The 22,207-nt window shown below is 47.4% G+C and overlaps 2 protein-coding genes across 2 annotated transcripts in view; one reads left to right on the top strand and one right to left on the bottom strand.

Moving 5' to 3' along the window:
* Positions 1 to 3,331, bottom strand: part of LOC135817711 (tether containing UBX domain for GLUT4-like) — a 36,424-nt gene extending 33,093 nt beyond the window's left edge. Inside the window, exons 1-3 of the mRNA XM_065330946.1 lie at positions 3,041 to 3,331; positions 2,286 to 2,341; positions 1,732 to 1,832 (exon numbers count right to left, since the gene is read on the bottom strand). Coding sequence (XP_065187018.1) covers positions 1,732 to 1,832; positions 2,286 to 2,341; positions 3,041 to 3,118 — 235 coding nt within the window. The 5' untranslated portion in view covers positions 3,119 to 3,331. The remainder of the gene's footprint in view (positions 1 to 1,731; positions 1,833 to 2,285; positions 2,342 to 3,040) is intronic.
* Positions 3,332 to 11,195: 7,864 nt separating this feature from the next.
* LOC135817708 (dual specificity testis-specific protein kinase 1-like) lies at positions 11,196 to 22,048 on the top strand. Its single transcript, XM_065330942.1, has 8 exons — positions 11,196 to 11,959; positions 13,665 to 13,792; positions 14,504 to 14,552; positions 15,740 to 15,889; positions 17,173 to 17,370; positions 18,072 to 18,155; positions 19,266 to 19,358; positions 20,402 to 22,048. Exons 1-8 carry the CDS (start codon positions 11,570 to 11,572, stop codon positions 21,116 to 21,118), a joined length of 1,809 nt encoding a protein of 602 aa, XP_065187014.1. The 5' UTR covers positions 11,196 to 11,569; the 3' UTR covers positions 21,119 to 22,048.
* Positions 22,049 to 22,207: the final 159 nt, after the last annotated feature.

The following is a 22,207-nucleotide window of genomic DNA, read 5'->3' as shown; positions in this document are numbered from 1 at the left end:
GACAGTGATGTGGATGGGTAGTAATGAAGGAGGTAAGAAGAAGTGTAGTCAGCGGTGTGCAGACATTCTCAATCTAAGTTTAACACAATCGTGTCCATTATCATGGTGTCGTGGAGGCAGCTTTGATATTGTTCATTACTCTATAAAAAATACATCTGGGTCCTCCGGCTCTCACTTTACAAGTGAGTGAGCACTCTTTCCCCTAGGTTCGAGACGATGGATGCACCTACGCGCATCAACTTGGGATACTCGCTCAAAAACATCCCGATGCCAACGACCAAGGAATATAGGAAACGACTAATTGAGAAGGGGGAAAGCATTATAAAGAGGATGCAGTTGAAGGCAATATTTGACGTCAAGGCGCCGGAGTGCAACACCTTTGGCTTTAAGACCAAGAACTGCCCTCCGCAGGTGGAAAAATTGAAGGCGTTTAAAGGGGGATTTGTACAAAATGATCGGAAACGTTAGCTTCAGAGCGACATCAAATGACCTCCAGACAAAGATGAAGAAAGCCCTGCAGCGTATCAGCACTCGCCCGATGTGATAGTACCCGCCCACAAGACGCGTAACCTGTATAGTACGCCGGTCGATGACTACAAGAAACTGCTAATAATAATAATATTCGCGGGATCCGCGTCGGCATCGCTTGAATGTTCAGAAACACAAGAAACTGCTACACAACAATATTACCAAGACGTATCAGCATGCACCGGAGGGTGTGCACAGTGAAATCAACCTGGGGGCAAGGGAAATCGCAGAGCAGCTTGAAATAGCGGACAGGATGGGGGTACTTGCCAAGTCCGAATGTTTCATAGCGCTAAAAGACCATAAAGAGAACTTCCAGCGAAAAGTGAGCTAAAAGTGCGCTAGGCGTCGTCAGCAAGAGCATCATAGCCAACATCACAAGGCAGCTCCGTGACGCTACAGTGGCAATGGTTTGGAGAAGCACTACCGATGTAATTAATTGGCTCAAGAACATAGAGGAGAAAGAGCGCCACACGTTCGCGGTATTTGATATTGTCAACTTCTACCCATCGATCACAAAGGAGCTTTTACAGGGCGTCCTGGAATTCGCTAAGCAGCATGTGCAGGTCAGCGACGACGACATGAATGTGGTTATCCATGCCTGCAAGTCACCGCTATTTGCCCAGGGTCAGGCATAGTCTAAGAAAGACCGAGGTGAGATGTTCGACGTCACCATGGGTGCGTACGACGGTGCGGAGGCCTGTGAAGTAGTTGGAGCCTACATCCTGCACAAGCTAGCTGTGCACCTGGGCTGGAAGTCAGCGGGGCTCTACCTTGACGACGGACTCGCAGTGCTCAGGGATGCAAGTGGACCCGTAGCGGACAGAGTAAGAAAGCAAATAATTGTTGACTATTTCAAGTCGTGCGGCTTGAATATGACAGTAGAAAGTAACCTGCGCATGGTCAACTACCTGGATGTTACCATGTGCCTAGAATCCGGTACGTTCAAGCCATACCGTAAGCCGAAAGATACTCCGCTCTACGTAAGCACCAAGTCCAACCACCCACCGCAGGTGTTGAAGAGCATACCCATTGGCACCAACAAGCGCCTGGCGATGATTCCCAGCTCAAAAGAAGTGTCTGAGGAAGCCGTGCCTGAGTACACCAACACGCTAGCTGCCAGTGGCCACCCCAGAGTTGCACCGGAAAATACACCGAAAATACCGTGTTTTGCAGTATTACTTGTTAGCACAAGACTAATCGTACCAGCTTTCACGCCAACACCAGCCACGAGTTCAAGATGAGCCTTGTTGGGAAGGCCCGACAGCCGAAACGACATAGACAAGTCCAAATTCTTCCGACCATGCCTGCAGCATCACGAGACATACAAACACGCATGCACAGAACAGAGGCAGGTGCCATTCAGTCTAAATTGCAAAAATATACATGTATGTATCGTATTTCCTCCATTATAAGTCGCACCTTTTCTACACTTAACTTCTCGGGAAAAGAAGAGGATGTGACTTGGTAAAGCACTAGTCATTGTCTATAACGTACATGAATTACCATTACAAGAGAACAGCATGCTTCCCTATAAGATCACCTTGACTTGCCACAACAAAACGGAACCAGTGTAATCATACTATGGTTCAGGGCACATGGCCTATTTCGATATTTCAACTTGCACAGATGGGCTCACTCGCTGGTGATCGAAGACTACCCGGAGGCACTCGAGCGGAACACACTTTTAAAAGTTATCCCTGAATGCACTCCATCATCTGCAATACTAATACAATGTACGTCCATTGTTTTAGACTCACACCAGCTGATGCTGCGATGGATTAAGGTCCATTCGCTTGCATACATCTTCCAGTATCTACAAACATACGTACACACGCATGCACAGACGAGACGCACGCAAACACAGAGCATACATGAATAATTCACTGTTATCGCTCTCTGCAAACAATCTACAGTGGTCCCTCTATAATCCGGCACCATTTGGTGCTACGGAAATTCTGCTGGATTAGGGAGGGTACTGGTTCACAAAGTGCTGGACTAAAGAGGGGCGACTATATATACCTTGAGACCGAGCGCCAGGCCCTGATGCTCCATCTAGAGGTGTATGGCGGCAAACATTGTCTGACACTGTACATACCGCGTAAGGTATCTCCGACGTCATCATCGGCAAACAAACATAATCATACTTGGACATGCACTAGTGCTTGTTCCGCTTGCTCTTCGAGCCATTTTGCTGTTGAGGTACCTTTGTGAGTTCTTTATGACCGTATGCCATGGTATGTGCTATTGTGGAACACAAACAAGAGCATGGAAGCAGAAGCCTGAATGGGCAGTCTGTGATCTGTTCCACACTACTCCATGGTGGGTTAAGAGAATATTTGGTGGCAATGCATAGTACAGAAGAGGATTGCCCTTAGGCCTATCCGCATTATATTCAAATTACGCATTGCTTCAACACTATTTACTCTAGGGTTTCAGGGGGTGAAAAAGAGAGTAAAGAAAACGTGACAGTAACTAATTACTTGGTGCATGTATACAATCACCCCAGCCTCACCTCGAGCATTTTTTTATTCGGGGTTACTTTCACCACGAACCTCTTTCCACCGGGGCACAACACATTGACGGAAGACATGACAACTTCTCTGCCATACAATGAAATTTTGATTCGTATTTTTGCAAATTCAAACTTTTCAATTGTCTGCACGTACAGCTAAGTTACTTCAGTGAACCAGGGCCTTGATCTCAATGAGCTGGTGTGGGGAGGAGAGTAGAATGATTGTGTATACGACAAAACCTTATAATAATTATCCACTCGGAGAATAATCCTGAAGAAGATACATATACGTACATGTAGGAATGATAATGTTTCAATTCAAGTAAAAACTTGAGTTGCATGCAGTGAGTCGTGCATGCATGAGTCATGCTTCGAGTCATTTCGATTTCGCGAAAAATTCGTCTGCACCAGCGGTAGGCCTGTCCGAAAAATGTGTTTTAATTTGCGGAAAATGGAAATGCAAAATGCACGGTTTTCTAGCCAACATTCAAACAAGAAATCAAAGGGGAATGTAAAAAAATCAAAAAATCAAAGCCAAACAACCCAAAACGCAGAGAAAATGCATCCGTTGCCATGGCAACCAGAATCTAAAATGGCCGCCATGCCATGTTAATCACAAAATATAATAATTATTATTGGTTTTCCATGTGATTTTTCCGGATGTCACACTGTACATGTACAGGTACATGAGCAACATGTACCTCTAATCATGTCACATGTACACGCACTGCATGATCATAATCTTGTCACGGTGCACCCCTTTTGCTGACAAGCCTGCAAAGCTAATCATTTCTCATCAGTGCAAGTCACTTGTGTTTCCCTGTACTCACACTACTTGAAAAACCGCATACAAGTGACTTACGTGTGAATGTTGCCACGGTGACGGTTGCGAAAATGAAAAAAGCCCTTGAAAGCCGCTTGAAAGGTTTCAGCGGAAACGGAACCCTCTTCTACGAGGTTTTTTGCTTTCAAGCCGTTTGGAAAGCTGTGTGAGGTCAGGAGGCCGGAGTACTATTGTACGTTGAAAGGCTCTAGAATATTTTTCATGCTTTGTTTCCTCGTGGCCGTACTGCTTCTGTACATATACTTGTAGTTTCCTTTTTTTGCCTGTCATTTCTGAATTTTGTGGTGTTTTTTTTCCGAGTATTTCCGTCTTCTTTCTTCCAGTAGCTTCCCGTTGTTTTGATTGCCGTTTCTGTCGCATTTCTTTTGTACCGACATCATGCCTCGCGTAGTGTTTTCTGACGACTTGGAGAAGAAGCTCATCGAGCTATGGAGAGAAACCTCTTCATCCGTCGACGTCCACGATGTGCTACTTCTTCGCGAGGCATGGCGAATGAACTCCACGATCCAAGCAAGATATAACTGTTTCTATTTTTCTCATGAACTGAAAATTTCAAATAAGTTGATCGAGCGCAAAAAATTGAAGGAACGCAGCCTCGGGATTTGCAAAACTACATGACAATCATGTTTCTCCATGGTAATTTGCTGACAAAAATGTTTCAAGTCGTTACTGGAGTGCAGTGTGCTTGGAAAGGCTTTTTCAAGTACTTTTGTCTAGTCTTGAACGCGACATTCGCGTCAAACTTTCAAGTAGTGTGAGTACAGCCTTAGGCTGCATTCACACACGGTACAAAAATTCGCGTTTACATGACGGTACAAGCCACTTGCAACGCCTGTGCATTCACACAGTCAAATGCAGTGCATGCCAAACACGTAAAAAGTGACCCGCGTGACCCATACTCCCATAGCGAAGAGCCGGAAGAGCCGGAATTTTGATTTCTGCATGAGCTGAGCGCACCGTACCGGTACCGGTACGGCTAAACATTTCAAAAATACTATTTCTTGGTCCGCTAGTATGATCTTGGTGGAACGCCTCCACAACTGGTGTGTTCCTCTGTGTGTGCTGGAGTTGTGAACGATAGCGGAATTAAAATATTTTGATTTCTGCATGAGCTGAGCGCACCGGTACGGCTAAACATTTCAAAAATACTATTTCTTGGTCCGCTAGTATGATCTCGGTGGAACGCCTCCACAACTGGTGTATTCCTCTGAGTGTGCTGGAGTTGTGAACGATAGCGGCCGTGGGTAGGCCGTGTATATCATTTCCTGATCACTCCGGGTAGCTGCTTTGCGCACAGATTCAGCTCATCTGCAATCCTCTTCTCGGCAACAGCTCTTTTCATCATAGTTTCACTTTTCTCGCTTGTATTTTCCCCATAGTTCTATCAGCGTAGCTCCGCCTCGGCAGAAAAGACAACTCGAGGCATGGTACTACCGGACTCTCCAAAAACTAACGAAAACTCTGCGCACTGGACACACCAAACCACTTGTTTCGACTTGTCTGAAAACTAAAAGCCGAAATCCGCTTTCAAAGCCGCCTTCAAAGCCGCTCCGGGATGGCTTTGAACGTTGATGTGATTTTTCACTTTTCGCGCATGTTTCCATGCCCACTTCAAAGAGCATGATGCTTGTATGCGGTTTTGTAGAGGGGACGGTTTCAAATAGGACATAGGTTGCAAACCGGAACGGACTCAATATTCACTTTCTCTCTTGGTATTTTGATTAGAAAACATATGTCACAGTGAGACTACGATGTGTTATACTCCGAGCCAAAATTTCATGGCTCTGCGATGACCAGAAGCGCCATACCAAGCAGGTGAGTTTTTGACGTGTTGCTTCGCAGTGCGACTTGAGTTTTACGACTTTCGAAAAATCAACTCCTTGTCGCAGGTAAACAGCGGCTCGCCTCTCGCCAATAAAGCACCGCATACCAATCAAAACTAATGGAAGCACACACAAGGCTTATTGTTACTCTGTACTGGCCGTCGTGGAGCGATAGCAATTACCTAATTTCAGACCCAGAGTGAATTTGACGTGCACTCTAAAACGTGTCCGGTTTGGAGCCACCTCTGATTTGAACTTTTTTGAAGCGAAAAATTGGGCAACTTGGAGGCAATGGGTCAACACAAAGGAGTGGCTCAGTTCGATTGACTCTGGCCCCAGAGCAAACTTCAACATGCCAGTTTCCTTCCACAAACATATTTCGAGTGAAAAATCAACGCTGGTGATCGGTTTGGGTCTATACAAATTTGGCTGTCAAAACGTCCCGGTATCGAGCCGTCTCCTCTACCGTGTGTGAATGGGGCCTTAGTAGGCCTTACTCTTGCTGGATTGTACTAGTATACAGTACCTGCACTAGAAGTATTAGTTAGAACACATCTTTGTAGTTTTACATCATCACACCTGCATGTACATGACTGTACAATGTTATGTAGAACTAAACACCCATGTGTTCGCATTTGTGTGATTAGAAGGCCAGTGCAAAGTAAGGCTAGAGTCTCAGCCAAGGCAAGAGGGACAGAAGACACCGAAATAGCAAGCCGAACTTGACTTGGTCGAGCTGAAACCTTGGCTGAAACCTTGGAATTCGACCGAAAATGGGCAAAATTCAGAAAAAATGCAAAAATGCAAAATGTACCCCAAAATGCCAAAAAAATTCAGAACATTTTTCGGACAGGCCTAACCAGCGGCCGGGCCAGCGCTCAGCCAGCTGTACCAGGGAGTCAGGGACTCAGGGAGTAATATTTTACTACTCCCTGACCTGATGCACAAAGTCAACAGTCAATGCACCGGCGCAGTATTTTTTCGACGTCAAAAAATGACCAGTTCAGTTTACGAGTTCAAAAGGTCAAACAGTAGATCTACTGACTACCGGTACATGTAGATCTACGTACTTCAAGTAGATACCAGGTGCCGGTAGCTTCAAAATACCGGTAATCTGGACAAGCTTATGAAGTAAGTAAGTAACTAACTAGTTATGATGAGTCGAGCTAAGAAGAAGTAGAGGGTCTCGAGAGAAGTAGCAGGACAACACGACCGAATGGGAAGAGTAGGGCTCCAAGAAGGAACCTGTGCTGGTGAGGCAAGCCAACAACACCGACCTGTGATCTCGGCGTTACCGCGACCTTTCGCACCGTAAGAGATCCTTGAACTAGGATAGTATTCATGGGGGAGAAGGGGAAGAATAAAATATCACGCCTCGAGTTGTGACTAACCAATGTAACCAGATATACGGTCAGCCCATACATAGTGCGACAAGGCGCAACCCTGACACGGTACGGGTAACTTACTGAGCGAGACATCTCGGCAACCGCCAGACCTGACCGTGACCTACACTGGGGGGGGGGGGGGGGGGGGGGGAGGAGGAATACAATACACCATGCACCAGCGTACTATCCCGTCCGGCAGAAGGAAACTTTCAAAAGCAAGGGCACTGAAGACACTGATAGTAAACATCGTACCTACCAAGAGTACATGCTCGAAGTATGAGGACCCACTGTACTGAAACCGAGTGCTCCTGACTTCACCCATAAACCGGTTGTTATACCTGTCTAACACGACCGCACAAGGGACCTTCCAAATGTGGTCACTGTCACCAGGTGGTCGCCTTATCCAGGGTCAATTGACTGGAAATAGCACCCCTTGGTCCTGGTTGCGGCGGTCTTCTAGAACAGGTGGTCGTCTTATCCGAGTGGTCGCCCTGGCAGGTTTTACTGTATTTATTTATTCCAGGCTTCTCAGTTTACTAGGGAATTCCCCCCCCCTTACTAGGGAATTCCCCCCTTACTAGGGAATTCCCAACCGCCGTCGACGCCTTTTTACAGGGAACCCTAGGTATAATTTGATGGGTAAGCGAAATTCAGCTGGTGAACTAGACATGTGGCAAGCCGGTGGAAGTGTGTTCCACGATCCATCTGGCAGCGTGCCCGCCTAAACAAGAAATCGCACTGAAGCCATATTGGGTGTTAGCGGCGGGGGGGGGGGGAGGGGCAGAACAAGAGCAGCAGAAACTGTTGGCTGCAGTGTGGGGCCAGGGCACCATGGGCGCGCAAGGTAAAGCGATCTCACAGAAGAGGATTAGCAAGTCCATTCAGGCAGCGGTAAACAAATACATGTACATGTACATAGGTTTTGAAGTTGAGGCATTTGTCAAGGGTGTACAAGTTAGTATGACTGCATAGAAGAATGGTGGTGGTCATTCTATCCAACGAAAATATTCTCTTTGACGCTACGCGGCTGGCACGGTAGGAAGCTTGTTATATTATAGGGTTTGTGATAAGCAATAAATGTATGCAGTGCTGCCAAACCCAAATGTGGTTGGTACCGTAGTGTCTCAGTCTTGCGACCACTCCGAGTGAACTGTACATGCATGTGGCTCTGCCCCAGTTCAGACCCTCATCGAGTCATTAGTACTCATTACTCTAGGGGCATCATGAGGAAAATTCCCTGATCTCATACTTGCATCAGTACTTGGGAGTTGAAATCCGGCCGAATCTGTTACGTGTTACGGTGTATGACTCTTGTAACTTAGTAGACTTGTTCCTATTCAGAGACAAAATGAGTACAAGTTGAAGCCACATTGTAGTTACCATGGTTACCCATCAGTCTAGATTGTGTTGCGACCCGATGATACAAATGTTCATAATTTGTATACATGTACCGTGGCAATGTATTGACTGGAGGATGCACCCCTAAATGTCTCCACAGCCTCCTGCCTACATCAAGCACACCTTGCCCATAACGGCGTCCTGCACACACCAGCCATGCACAGTACATGTACATGATTGTACTCTGTTCTAACTTCTAACATCACACTGCTAGTGTGGTGGCATATTCGCGACAGCTAGCTCTGTCAGTGTAGTACCTCTACTCTACAGCCTCTTCCTGCCTACAACATCCATACGCCTTGCTCGCAACCTCCTGCCCCGGCACACAAGCCGCACACATTCTGCGCTAACATTTTAAAGCTGATAACATTTTAGGAAACTTCACTTCTCAACTCCAAACTCCAACTGTTTTTGAACGGTCTCTTCACTGCGATTCCTGATGATGGGCCAGGCCCGAAAATTTGGTGTATTATGTAAATATCAATTGGAATCGCAGTGAAGAGACCATTTCTGGAGTTTGGAGTCACTGAGAAGAGAAGTTTTCTCAATGTGTAAGTGGCTGCGTTGGAGTTTGCGGACAACATTATACCCGGTATATTACTATAACCGCCAACCCTATAGCCGATCTCTACCTGTACCAGTACATGTATATAGAAAGTATGATGGCCATTTGCTGCGACCGGACTGCACTGTCTCAGATGATACTCGAGCTACGCGAGCCTGGCTACATGCATGATGCAAGCAGACTAGTGATCTGATTCAGACTCAGAGCAGACCCTGAGACTCCGGTCTTGGCTCAAGATCCCCAGCCTGCCACACCTCGGCCATCCATGCAAGATGTCTGTGTACATCCACCGCAATGTACACGTTGTGTACATGGCTTGTACAATAGTGTACTGCTTTGCAGTGTGAAGGCATCCCAAGCCCAGGGGCGTTGGCAGGGGGGGGGGGGGGGTGCTTTGGGTGCTAAAGCACCCCCCTCAAAAATTTCGATCTTGGTTCACAGCTGGTTCGAGAGAGACCATAGTCCATAGCAGACCCGCTGATCACATGCGCAACTCTGCACATCTCACACTGTAGCCATCCCTGTTTTAGACCAGGGAGTAGTAGGTACTACTCCCTGGTTCAGACCTGCAAGTACAATGTATCTGAAACCAATCCACATGCTAGTGGACTATTAATTTTTGTCTCATGATTGGCCATTTTGCAATGAAATTTCCAGTCAAGGGAACTCCGCGTTGTGCAGTGTCACATCAGGCCTCAGCAGGCTCAGCACATGATTTGTATTGCACTCCACATGTTTTGTTAGAAGCAAAGAATCATACAAACACGCCATTGGTAGAAGCAAGGAAGTAGCAACGCAGTCTATGGCCGGAAAGCACACGTCAGACATAGCAGTTTGTTCTCGCTATGTTTTGTATAATCACAGTGTAGTTCTCGCTGTTAATTGGTCTCGTTGTGGAAAGGCAAAGTTTCTTTCATGCATTGCAAGTGTGGATACAGCAGTAGAAGAGTGAAAGTAACGTTGGAGTGCAGTTTGAGTTTTTGTGGGGAATAGTGTAGGTTTGATCAAGGATGCCTTACTGCACTATCAAACATGACGAAGGGGAAAAATGGCTCGAGAAATCCCACTTTAAAAGTTCGATGGAGAGTGTGATATTTCTGGAGAAAGCAGCATCCAGGACTTAGTCCGTCATTAGTTGGAAGCAGGCCAGGGTGTAGTAAAATACAATAATTATTACTACTCCCTGGTCGGAGATTTGCCATTCACTGATTGATCTTCAGCGTCGAATTAGGGGCGGATTTTGCTCCCCCCCCCCCCCCATTTCATGGATCGAATAATGTGCATGAAAGGTAGGGGTGTGCGGATAATGCTCGAAAAGCTGGCAGATTCTGCTCAAAAATCAGTGAAAATGGCAGAACCATACAAACCTTATGGCGGGCAATTCCTCGAATTCTGCTCCATTTCTTTATCTACATACCAAACATGCATGAAACTTACGCGAAAAAGTACCGAATTCTGCCGATTTTCTGCCGGCATTATCCGCATATGCCTATTATAAATGAAAGGACCAACATAAGTGCATGATTGTACATTTGTGTGGGGAAAGTCTTGGCACCCCCCTTGATCACTATCCTGGCTACGTCCCTGATTAGCCGGCCAGAGGACACGACCCCAACCACTGAGGCCAGGGAGCTCAAGGCAAGAGCTCCTGACTGCTGCTGGTAGCCTGGCCCATGATTCTGTTTCTGGATCATGTAAAAGCCTGGTGAGAATCGGTGTGGTGCTAATTTTACCGCACTGTGTGCACCCTACAGTGCAGATGTATGTTGCAACAAATGACTTACAAACAATGTAGATCAGTTATGAGTCACAGTGTACTGTGTGTGGTTATGTTCTAATTTGTTTATGCCCGGAGAATCGGATTGATTATGACTGTGACTGTAGATTCTACAATGGAGTAGCCAAACAAAAACTGTATCAAAAATGTAGCTGTCAAGTAGGTGTCATCATCATGATCTTGCACGGTCGATGCCGGCGAGGCAAAAAATGCGTCATCGCTAGATCCACAGTCGCGTGACCGAGGCTCGAGGCCGAAACAGAGCGATTCAAGAGAATCATCATTTTTCGGCTGCTCAGCTCAACCCGCGACCGAAGCAAGCAAAGCTACAGCTTGCTACACTGCCACTGGCTAGATGACTGTATAATGTACTAAACACGCAAACCTACCGGAGTAAGAATGCAGGTAGATTGGCCATCTGGGTTTTGCTAAAATCATCCTGCTGTTGTTGAATAACTGTTGAGAGTTGGTCGACTGAACTGTGCCTTGCGCGCTCGTGGCAAACGCTGTGGGAGATACACCAGAACAGGAGAAAGACTGGCACCAAGGCCAGGTGTGGAACGACCCTCACGAAGCGATACTAGTACTCGTTGGAGACAATGTTAGAGAGAATAAGTCCTTCAGGCTCTCACCAAAGTCGATCAATTCACGGAGCAGTGGACCAGTGACTACCGCCACATCAGCGGTGGTTACCGCCACGGGCACTAGTGGTGTGCCGTTGAAGGAGAAGCCCGAACATGGCGAACGCTATCAAATGCAACGAGAAGGTGGTTGCTCGTAAAAAGCCGCCCAATGTTGCGGGTGCAACTCCGCGCAGCAAGCGCTCCATCACCCTAGCAGAACTGGCTGGGTATCCTAGTCCGCGTCGCTCCTTCACATCCAGTGGCGACAGTCTGGACGAAACAGATCATGGAAGCTTTTCACCGCTGGACTCGCTCCATGCGCGATCGCTGGAGGCGCTTCGGGGTTCAACAGGAACGCAGGAGTTTCTTTATCCAGCGGGCCATGGGGTTGGCTCGTCTCCGAGTAGCGCTATGGCGGTCCGAGAAGCTCTTGGTGGCCTGACGAATCTAGAAGACTTCGACCGCGAGAAGATAGGCGCTGGGTTCTACGGCGACGTTTATAAGGTGAGACGATCTGCTTGGCCGCCCTGTAAACTGTTCTACGGTGACATTTATAAGGTGAGACGATCTGCATGGCCGCCCTACTCCGCCCGAGCATATCGCATGGGCTGGGGAACCATTTCCGTAGGCCTCGGCCAGCTGTCAGCGTCGCTCCAGTGTAAGCAACTGCGGAGTGGCATAAAATTTATCGGAACCAGTGTTGCATCAACCGGATCAGGAACAGGCCAGGGTGTTGCTAAAATGTAGCCTGATACTATAGTACTACTAGTATGGGGCTATGCTCCAGTATGGAATATTTTAGCATGAAATCAGGATGTTCAAGCTAAGGGATGTTGTCTTTCAAAGAGTACTGCTTACGGGGGCACTACTAAGTTTCCACGAGACACTGCATTTTTTTTAAAGCGCCAGAGCATGTTAACATGTGCTTGCCGGACCCTGTACCAAGCGGAATCCTGTATCAACCGGACGAATTGTCATGCACCAACTACAGTGCTGTGGATCGAACAATGCATCCCTTGGTGCATCGGAACCCTGTCATATCAGGACAGTTTCCGCTGCACCAAGGGCAAGGGCGTCCGGTTAGGGCAGGTGTCACTGTATGTGTGCGTAGAATTTAAGAACAGAGACTATGCGGCGACAGCAGTGGATGCTATCCAAAATGACTTCAAAGCATCCTTGCCGCGACATCCGAATGCCAATGGACGGCGAAATGTACATGTGCACCATAGGCACCACTATAATAATGTGATCTCAAATGGACCAGATCGACGGGATGCATACCCACAACATTGGACTCACTTGAACTTTGCATCGCCTAACTAGATGGAATTCTCTTACATGATTGTATAGGAAGTTGATCAGTGTAGCTGCCATTAGCCACCCTTGCCACCATACAGTCATGTGCAATCATGTTTGGTTGACAGCATGGTACAAGGCAAACAACGTGTTTTCAACCAATCAAGGTTTATCTTATAATCTAACAACGTGCTTTCAACCAATTAAGGCTTATCTTATATGTACAATCATGTACTACGGGTGGAATACTGATAATTCGAATATCATGTGGGGAGAACACACCGTTTAATTCGAACCTCGAACTGGGCATGTTCGGTTAATTACAAGTCCCACATAGAAAAGGTGGGGGATTTGTGCTGATAATTCGAAGTCAACGAAGCATAATTCGAAGTTCACTTTATTTTCTACAAGTTAGTTTCGTTAGCACGTGCAGGCAGTCCAGCCGCGGTCCACTAAATCTGTGTCCAAGGTGCGTAGTGCAACTCTGCGTGACAATGCGAGCATTTTGACGTACATATTGTGTTGTGGGCACATGTTTGATAATTAGAATGGCCGGATAATCATTGGAAGTTTTTTTCCCGTGGCATATGAAGTCGAATTATCAGGATTCCACCTGTACATATACATGTATGTGTTTGGTGTAGGGTTAACAGCATGTTACAAGGTGGTGGACGCACTGTGTTGAAAACAGTGCTCCTGACTACAACCATCATGGGTTGGTAGAGCCCTGTCTTGACGACCATTTGAACCGTTTGGGGTCTGGACCCGGTCTGGACCGTCATTATACTAGGGAGTCATTTTAAGATACCAGTACTTCTTATTTGTACAAACATGTACATGTAGACATGTATGTATTTGTACATCAGTACATGTATATGACAGTATAATGTGGTTGTGTTTGTGGCCTTTGCAGGTTACACAGAGGTTCACTGGACGGGTGATGGTGCTGAAAATGAATCGGTTCATTGACCCTCAGAATCGGGTCCGCAATCTGACAGAGATAGAGGTCATGCGCAACTTGAAGCATCCGAATGTACTCATGTGAGTAATGAAGATAATTCAATAGCTTTCTCAGTCTGACTGTCTGTCTTTCTATCACCATCTCTCTCTCTCTCTTTCTCCTTTCTCTGATCTCTCTCTCTCTCTCTCTCTCTCTCTCTCTATCTATCTATCTATCTATCTCTCTATCTATCTATCTCTCTATCTATCTCTCTCTCAGACTTCCCTCTTTCTCTTAGTTCTTTATAATCTAATGCCAAGGCATAGAATACACGTACAGTCAACCTGGTGAGTAGCAACTTCGCGTATCACCGTGAAGAACTTGCAAATAACGATAGATTCTGACCTAGTAGATGTTTGACTGCATACTTTGAACCTAGAGAATGACAAATCCTTTCTCATGGTGGTACTAGGTTCTTCTAGTACTATGAATGGACGGACCGAATGAAGATGGCATCAACGAATTATTCTTTCTCATGCCTGATCGAGTGCCGTTGTTCGCGAGGTCGGATGTACTCAGAATGATTATGTACTTGGTAGTTTTTGCTGCTGCTTGAATCAGGGGGGGCTCTATTGCATGTGTGCTTCAGTTTGGTCACAACGATAAAGCTGTTCATTTTCTCAACTAGTTTTGATGTCTTCCGTTTACTTCCACTCAGCATAAGCGAAATCATCAATCATTTGATTGACGATGACGCGAGTTGCAAATAATAACAATGCGTTTTGATGTACACTTGCCTCCTCTTGTTTCAGGCTCATCGGTGCATGCATCTCCGAAGGTAACATTCATCCACTTGTTGAGGTGAGGCTTCTCGGGTATCGTCCTGATTTCCTTCGGGGTTGTGGCCCGTGCCGTCAAATCCTGCGGGAATGTACTCCTCGGCAGTGAGACATACATGTAGCTTGCTAACGTTAACAGCATCGGCACTGCTCCGGTACTGACGTGCACACTGTGTAATAGTTCATGTCCCTACAGAGCTACCACTGTCTACCAACACTGCAGTGCTACTGAAGAGAGCATTCACTTGAACACTACAGTACTGCCGGGCGCCGAAGAATGGCCAGGCTAGAATTTCACCAACTTTTAAAAAGAACGGTCTAGACTGGATTTTTGTAGATAAGAACGGAAACTGTAAAGTATACCCGAATGATAATGTACACTCAGACGTATACTGTGACTCTGCATACATGTACATGTAAGACTCTATCATCGAATTAGAACGAAACTGCTGTGTACGCTAAAAAACAAACCAGGCTAGGGTACTAGGACCCTGATCCCCCAATCAACTTTGAGTAGCATACCGTAAAAGCCCCTGTATACGCCCACTCGAAATTACGCCCACCCTCCGTGTACACGCCCAGTCAGGGGAAGTCAACACTTTTGTTTCAAAATAGCGCCCAGCCATGCCAGCAATACCAGTACATGTACAGGTACAGATACCCAATATTCACTGCTATCCCTATTCCAAGTATACGCCCGGTTCCAAAATAACGCCCGTGCCCTTGTATACACCCAGGAAATCAAGGCTGCTATTCTATACGCCCAGGGGCCTATACACGGGCTTTTACGGTACTTGCACAGTGGTCAGGAGAAATCGTAGCTTTTTGGAACGTTTTGTGGTGAACAGTCACTTTTTTTGGTTTTACTTGTATCTTACACTTGGTAGAGTTGATTTTTAAAAAAATAAGCGGACATTTTCGGGCCAATTTCTCATAATGGCCCATTTTGAGCAAAAGTCCCAAAAATCATCCAATTTTGGGGTGCTCATAGGTCCATAATATTGATGGTGACCAGCTACTTTGTTTGGCCATTTCATCTCTACATGGCACACTGAAAACACTGCATACTTCACAGACCAACAATTTCGGGCCAATGTGAAAATCTGATTTAGTTTCCAGCCACCTTGTGTGACAGAGTGTGTACATGTACATGTAGTTAATATTGCCTGTGTGTGTGTATGTGTGCGTGCGTTGTTTGTGTGTTGGCAGTACGTGAATGGTGGTAACCTTGAGGAGTTGCTTGGTGATGAGAAGCGCGAGTTGTCGTGGCTGGTCAAGCTACAGCTGGCATGTGACATCGCAGCTGGTATGGAGTATCTACATGGACAGGGAATAGTGCACCGCGACCTGACCTCCAAGGTATGTTGGCCGCTTGTCGCTGCGAGCCGATATGCATTTCAATACGCGTGTGTATACATGTCCTGTGCGTAATCCTCCCACGCACACACACACACACACACCGTACACACACACACACGCACACACGCGCGCGCACGCACACACACACACAGTGTACATATTTGTACAGGCTATGTTGCTAAACCCTTGCAAAAAGTACTCAATGCCACGAGGACGGAGCCAAAAACATCTCTGATTGTCTGAGGATTAAATCAGTCTACAGTAGACTCGACGCCCAAGAACGCCAAGATTTTTAAGAACGCGACATTTTCTTGTCCAAGTACACGAAAAACAAGTCCGCAACCACAAACTCTTGTCGGGTCCTCGCGAAAACATCACCCAGTGCAGCGCTACTTACTACGCGTGCATGTAAAGTGTACAACCGGTACATGTAGCGCAAAGTGCATTGTACATGTACATGAGCGTCACGGGTCATGTTGGACGCGTAAGAACGCGAAATAAGAACGTAGCCTGGGGCGCTGAAAAATAAGAACTTTGCTAGGCTGGCCCTCTGAAACCGCGTTCTTGGGCGTACGAGTCTACTGTAGGGCGCGTTTGGTTGGTTCGACCTTGAACAGGATTCACCAGAACAGTGCGTTTGGTTGGGACTGCACCTGTTCTGGGTCGGGCAGAACATGTTCTGCTTGCTCTGGCCTCGAGGCCTGGGCAGACCGAGCAGTTTCACTTTTTCACAGTGAAACCTGGCGGGAACATCGGTTTTGGTCCCAAATGATCACGTGCATACGCTTTTGGGTTGGACTCGTCGTACCGTACACAGTGACCATCGTGGCCCATACACATTTTGAAGAATGCACCAAGTTTGGCATGTTTTTCACGAAAATGTGCTCTGTTTCTGGAGTACCGTTTGGTTGGCATGAGGCTGCTCCATGTGCACCAGCTGTTCGATCCGGGTCTAGATCGTACCAACCAAACGCATCCCTAGTTTCATTGCTAACTTGTGTTCGTGTGAGTACGTACATATAGCCTCTTTGCACGTGTTCTCAGTTCAGTGCTGGTATGTGTGCAGTATTTCCTCATTTATCTGCCCACAATGATGCTGCTGCTATAATGGGGGATCCATGCATGCAGACATTGTTGATGCTCAAACAGATAGCGTAGGTGTGTTCTCACCTTCTCTCCCACTCTCTCTCTCTCTCTCTCTCTCACACACACACACACACACACACACACACACACACACACTCACTAACTCACTCACTCACTCGCTGCCTGTACCCGGACAGAACTGCCTGCTGCGGGATTCTCCAGCAGATGGACTGATTGCAGTCGTGGCTGACTTTGGACTGGTGGCGAGGTTTGGCAATGCAGACAATGGTCGTAGTCCCTGCTTGAGCCGACGCTTACGAAAGGCTAGTTCTGTCGTTGGATCTCCGTACTGGATGGCGCCGGAGGTGCTCAACGGGAAATCTTACAATGAGAAGGTATGTGATCATATCTACACTTGTCTGTTCTGGTCCCTGGCCTTGGTGGCGGTTTAATAGATTTTTCTTCCTTTTGGTCTGTCTGACATGCAAATCAGATATGCTTGCCATGCAGCTCCAAGCGTTATAATAGAATGCTTGGAGCTGCCTTGATATAATATAATTATATCAAGGACATGCTACGCAATATAGTTTTGCTCAATGCGGGAGAGAAGCAGAACTGCCGTTAGACACAATGCACATGCTTTTTTCTTCTTCCCCGGCTTCAGTTCCCTTCTCTTCACGATATGAATTTTAAATTTTTAATTCTTCCTGGGAAGTTCCCTCTATTGGCATCCGTTCGTCCCGGAAGGATACTTTGAAATACTAGTATTCCATACAGCAGAAGTGTACCGATGTTGAGCTCTACATGAGAACATGGGTATTGGTTTGGTACTGCCACTGCCCCCAAAGTCAAGCTATTGTCATAACATGGAAAATTGTGGGCACAAGTTATGCAATTGGGTCCACCAAATAAACCAGATTTTGAACAGTCAGACGTGCACAATCTAGCACGAAACTGACAAGCTTAAAACTTGTGCCCACGTTTTCCATTTTTTTCCCTTGGCTCACCGTCTGAGTTCATATTGTCCTAGCGCTAGTGCTGTAGTCTCTGGGCCGTGTTTTCATATGTAATGTGCCATTCTCTGAACCGTGTGCAGGCCGACATCTTCTCCTACGGGATTGTCATGTGTGAGGTTATAGCGCGAGTCAATGCAGATCCTGACATACTTCCACGCACTAGCGTAAGTGTGTTTACGTGTGTGTGTGTGTGTGTGTGTGTGTGTGTGTGTGTGCATAGGTGTGTGTGTGTCAGTTGCATGTGTCCATGGTGTGTGTTGGGGTGGGGGAGGGGAGGGGTATGTACACACATGCATACACCAGTACATGCGCACCAATGTGGCACCTCCACACACACACACGTGTGTGAAAGTGCCGTGTACGTGTGTGAACACCACTGTGGCCTTCACAGCTCGTTTGACACTAATCAGAGTCATCCCTGCTCTTGGTTAATCACCTTGATCCTGGTATACCACACTTGCTGCTCTCTCTCTCTCTCTCTCTCTCTCTCTCTCTCTCTCTCTCTCTCTCTCTCTCTCTCTCTCTCTCTCTCTCTCTCTCTCTCTCTCTCTCTCTCTCTCTCTCTCTCTCTCTCTCTCTCTCTCTCTCTCTCTCTCTCTCTCTCTCTCTCTCTCTCTCTCTCTCTCTCTCTCTCTCTCTCTCTCTCTCTCTCTCTCTCTCTCTCTCTCTCTCTCTCTCAGTATGTACTAGTATATGTAAGCCCGGACCAATGTCCAACACTCCTACATGTACAGTTGCGCTTACTTTGAAATCCGACCTACAGTGCAAACCTGGTGCCCTGGACCAATTCCAATTACATCACTGTGCTTGTAGTCTTGTACATGTGTACATCTAGGCGCATTCGTGCCACTTCCAGGGCGTCGACGGCCGTGCAAGTCCAGTGTGCCGAATACGCACTTTGGGCCGGTTTTCACTTCGTGTGTACGTCGTATACTGCGCAGTAGAACTCGGGTGTTGGAATGCTGCACAGCATAACGCAGTAGAACTCGGGTGTTGAAATGCTGCACAGCATAACGCAGGGTTAGCAGTTAGTGCTTCATGGAACTTTGTTTACATCACCCAGGAAGAGCTGCAGAAGAATGATGGGCAAATAAAGTTAATGGACTCGGATGGAGAGCCAAGGAGCATGAGCTGATTCTTTAGTAACTGGTGGTGTTAGTGGACCTTATAGCGTAACTTGTAGTTCCTTGGTCCTTCTTTCTTTCTTTCTATAAACAAAGATAACACTAGTGTTTTGTTGGTGTGGGTGCATTGGTGCGATGTGCGCGCTGCAGGCATTCGGTTTGGATGAAAACGCTTTCGGCAAGATGTGTGATGACCTGCAGTGTCCTGACGCCTTTCTGGGTATAGCATTTCACTGCTGTCAGGTAAGAGGGTTGGCGGTAACGGCGGGTCCCATCGCACAATACAAAACGGTCAATTAGGAACAGCACTTGGTACGAGTGTGTGCCGAGTGTTGCCACTGATGTGGAATACAGTCAAACCTCGCTTATCCGGTCCTCTTTTATCCTCGCCATCCGGAAGAAAATAGCTGGTTACAGATTCACAGCATACGTGGTGCACCCAACAAAACTGGTGTTCGGTTATCCGGTTCCCTCGCCTATCCGGATAGTTGTGTGGAAAAGGGATGTGTGCGGTTAAGCGAGGTCTGACTGTACTGTATACGTAGCTTGACCTGTGAGCTTGACCTGTGAGCTTGACCTGTGAGCTTGACCTGTGAGCTTGACCTGTGAGCTAGACCTGTGAGCTAGACCTGTGAGCTTGACCTGTGAGCTTGACCTGTGAGCTTGACCTGTGAGCTAGACCTGTGAGCTAGACCTGTGAGCTAGACCTGTGAGCTAGACCTGTGAGCTTGACCTGTGAGCTTGACCTGTGAGCTTGACCTGTGAGCTTGACCTGTGAGCTTGACCTGTGAGCTAGAGTACAGGAGCTTTTTTAAATATCTACTCTTGCCATGAGCTAGCTGCTGTTGGGCGGGGTGATCATCATCCAGTTTCTCTCCGGTGTGTTGCTGAGATAGTCCCAGTTCTGCCACGCTGTGCATTCCAATACAGCTCCCAAACACACACACACACACACCACACACACCGCACACACACACACACACTTCCCACAACAGCAAGACGTTCCTCCTTCTTTGACCTACAATACGTAACATGTAGAAAACCTGCTGTCCAAACCACAGGTGTAGCTGATGAACTGCATGCGCCTAAGCAATGATGCCGCGATCCGATAGCCACAAGTCATCTGCTCTAGATTTGTTTCAAATTTCTTTCTCTCCTCTCTTCCAAAGTGACCCACGTAACCAGTCTCTGGTAGTGAGTAAGTGCCGGTAGAAGTAGATCTCCAGGTGTATGTATGTGTGTGTGTGTGCGTGCGTGTGCATGCGTGTGTGCACGCTTCTATCCAGATTGATCCAGTGGAGCGGCCTGATTTCGAGGAAGTGCACCAGCAGCTGGAGGAGGTGCTGTGTATCATGGAGGACGAGCACATAGAAATAAACAGCGATGATGCTGCTAGTCAAGAAGAACATTCTCCTCCGTTACTGGATAGACCAGCACCTGCTTCACCCAGTACATCAGCACCGTGTGGAGAGGATGTACCCGATTCGGGTAGACCATCTCCCGGCGTAACAGCCGAGCAACCACAGCCAACACGTCGCAGACTGGTTCACAGAAAAACACAATCTTTCGGCGGAAAGGCCCATTCCCTGCATGAAGACACTATGAAAACGCACCCAGCAGCAATCGTTCACACCACCACCACTAATTCACTAACTCTGCCAATAATTCCCGATGTCGAGAGAAGCCGCAGCGTGCCAGGATCCCCTCGACTCTCTCCTGCCATCTCGCCCAGGCGACAGTCGCTGCGTTTCCGCGTCCACACCGACTCGATATCCACGCCGTCCAGGTGTGTTGATGCCCTGCGCATGCTCAGGCAGCGCCATCGCAAGCGGCCGGAAAGTGAGTCGGACGACTCGCTGGCATCACCACCGCCACCGCTGGCCCTGACCGCGGCATCGTCGGACAGCGCCACGACGACGGAGAAAGCCGACGACGTCATCACAGATATGCAGACCACGCCCGACAAGCTGGCAAAGAAAACAGATAAGTCTCTCACCCTATAGCACAGGTGAGGAAGCCCCCCAGCCCTAGACCAGTCTCGTCTCTGGACAGCAGCATAGCACTGTGTTGTATTAGCCGATGCCTGGCCCCGGGGCTCAATGTCCTAGTGAAGCAGCTCCAACCGTCCTATTGCAGATCTACGCCTGGAGTCTCCGGGCAGACCATCACACCAGACCATCATAGCAGATTCGTCTTGTTTCGTGGAGACGTTTGCTGCGCAGTCACCATCTCTTCCGTTATCTATTCCTCTAAGTCGTAATACCAGCACATGTCAAGACTGAGCTAGGCAGTCTAGTGGCCGTCGTCTTCTTCGACTTACTTAGCAAGATTGTTGTCTTGTCAGCACTGCGTGTTGTTGGTCACACTACTGACCAAGTTGTCCCTGCATGGCAGCTTCACCACGGCCCAGTTCCACGATTGAGTTTGGGCCAGTGGCTATGCTCTCTGTTGACAGTAACGCCTCCTAGGGTGCCATGCCGTTAGACAAGCGCACGTTATTTATATCGGTTGAGAAGCTTCTTTATTTTCTTTTTCACTGTGTGCTTGTTGACGATCTGTGTCGTATCTAATTCAGTTATTGTCTCAGGAGCTTTACTGTTATAATCATGTCTTATTCGTCGCTTTTTCCATTTCTTTTTTGAGGCCGTTGACTTATTGATGCAACCTTTGCCCCTGTCCGCGTAAATTCCGTGGCTATACTAAATAACTATGACGCCAGATTCCCCAGATGTTTTATCACCCTGTATAGCAGTCCTCCCCTGTCAATCATGTATATTATTCATTCAATACCAGCAGCTGCTGGCTTGGTCTTGTAATACAATCGAGTACTTCAGAGAAAGAAAAGTCTACTTGCATTGTACGATAGATTTTCCAAACGAAGGTAGGTTCGCAAGCACTCATGCACGAGTGCCTTGTTGACTGGATGTGTAAAATTGTGTGAATGTTTGCGAAACTACTGTGGCGGACATGGAAATCCAGTCGATTGACCGGGGCCGGGGCCCTCAGCGCGTACAGAACGCTGCGTGCAGTGCACAAAGTCATTGTTGAACCGATGCGACCAGCGCGCTGCAGCGCGAAATGGATGTTCCGCA

Source organism: Sycon ciliatum, chromosome 5 (assembly GCF_964019385.1).
Source record: "Sycon ciliatum chromosome 5, ocSycCili1.1, whole genome shotgun sequence".
Taxonomy (NCBI): Eukaryota; Metazoa; Porifera; class Calcarea; order Leucosolenida; family Sycettidae; genus Sycon; species Sycon ciliatum.
The sequence above is the reverse complement of the archived record's forward strand: the minus strand, read 5'-3'. Positions and strand labels throughout refer to the sequence as shown.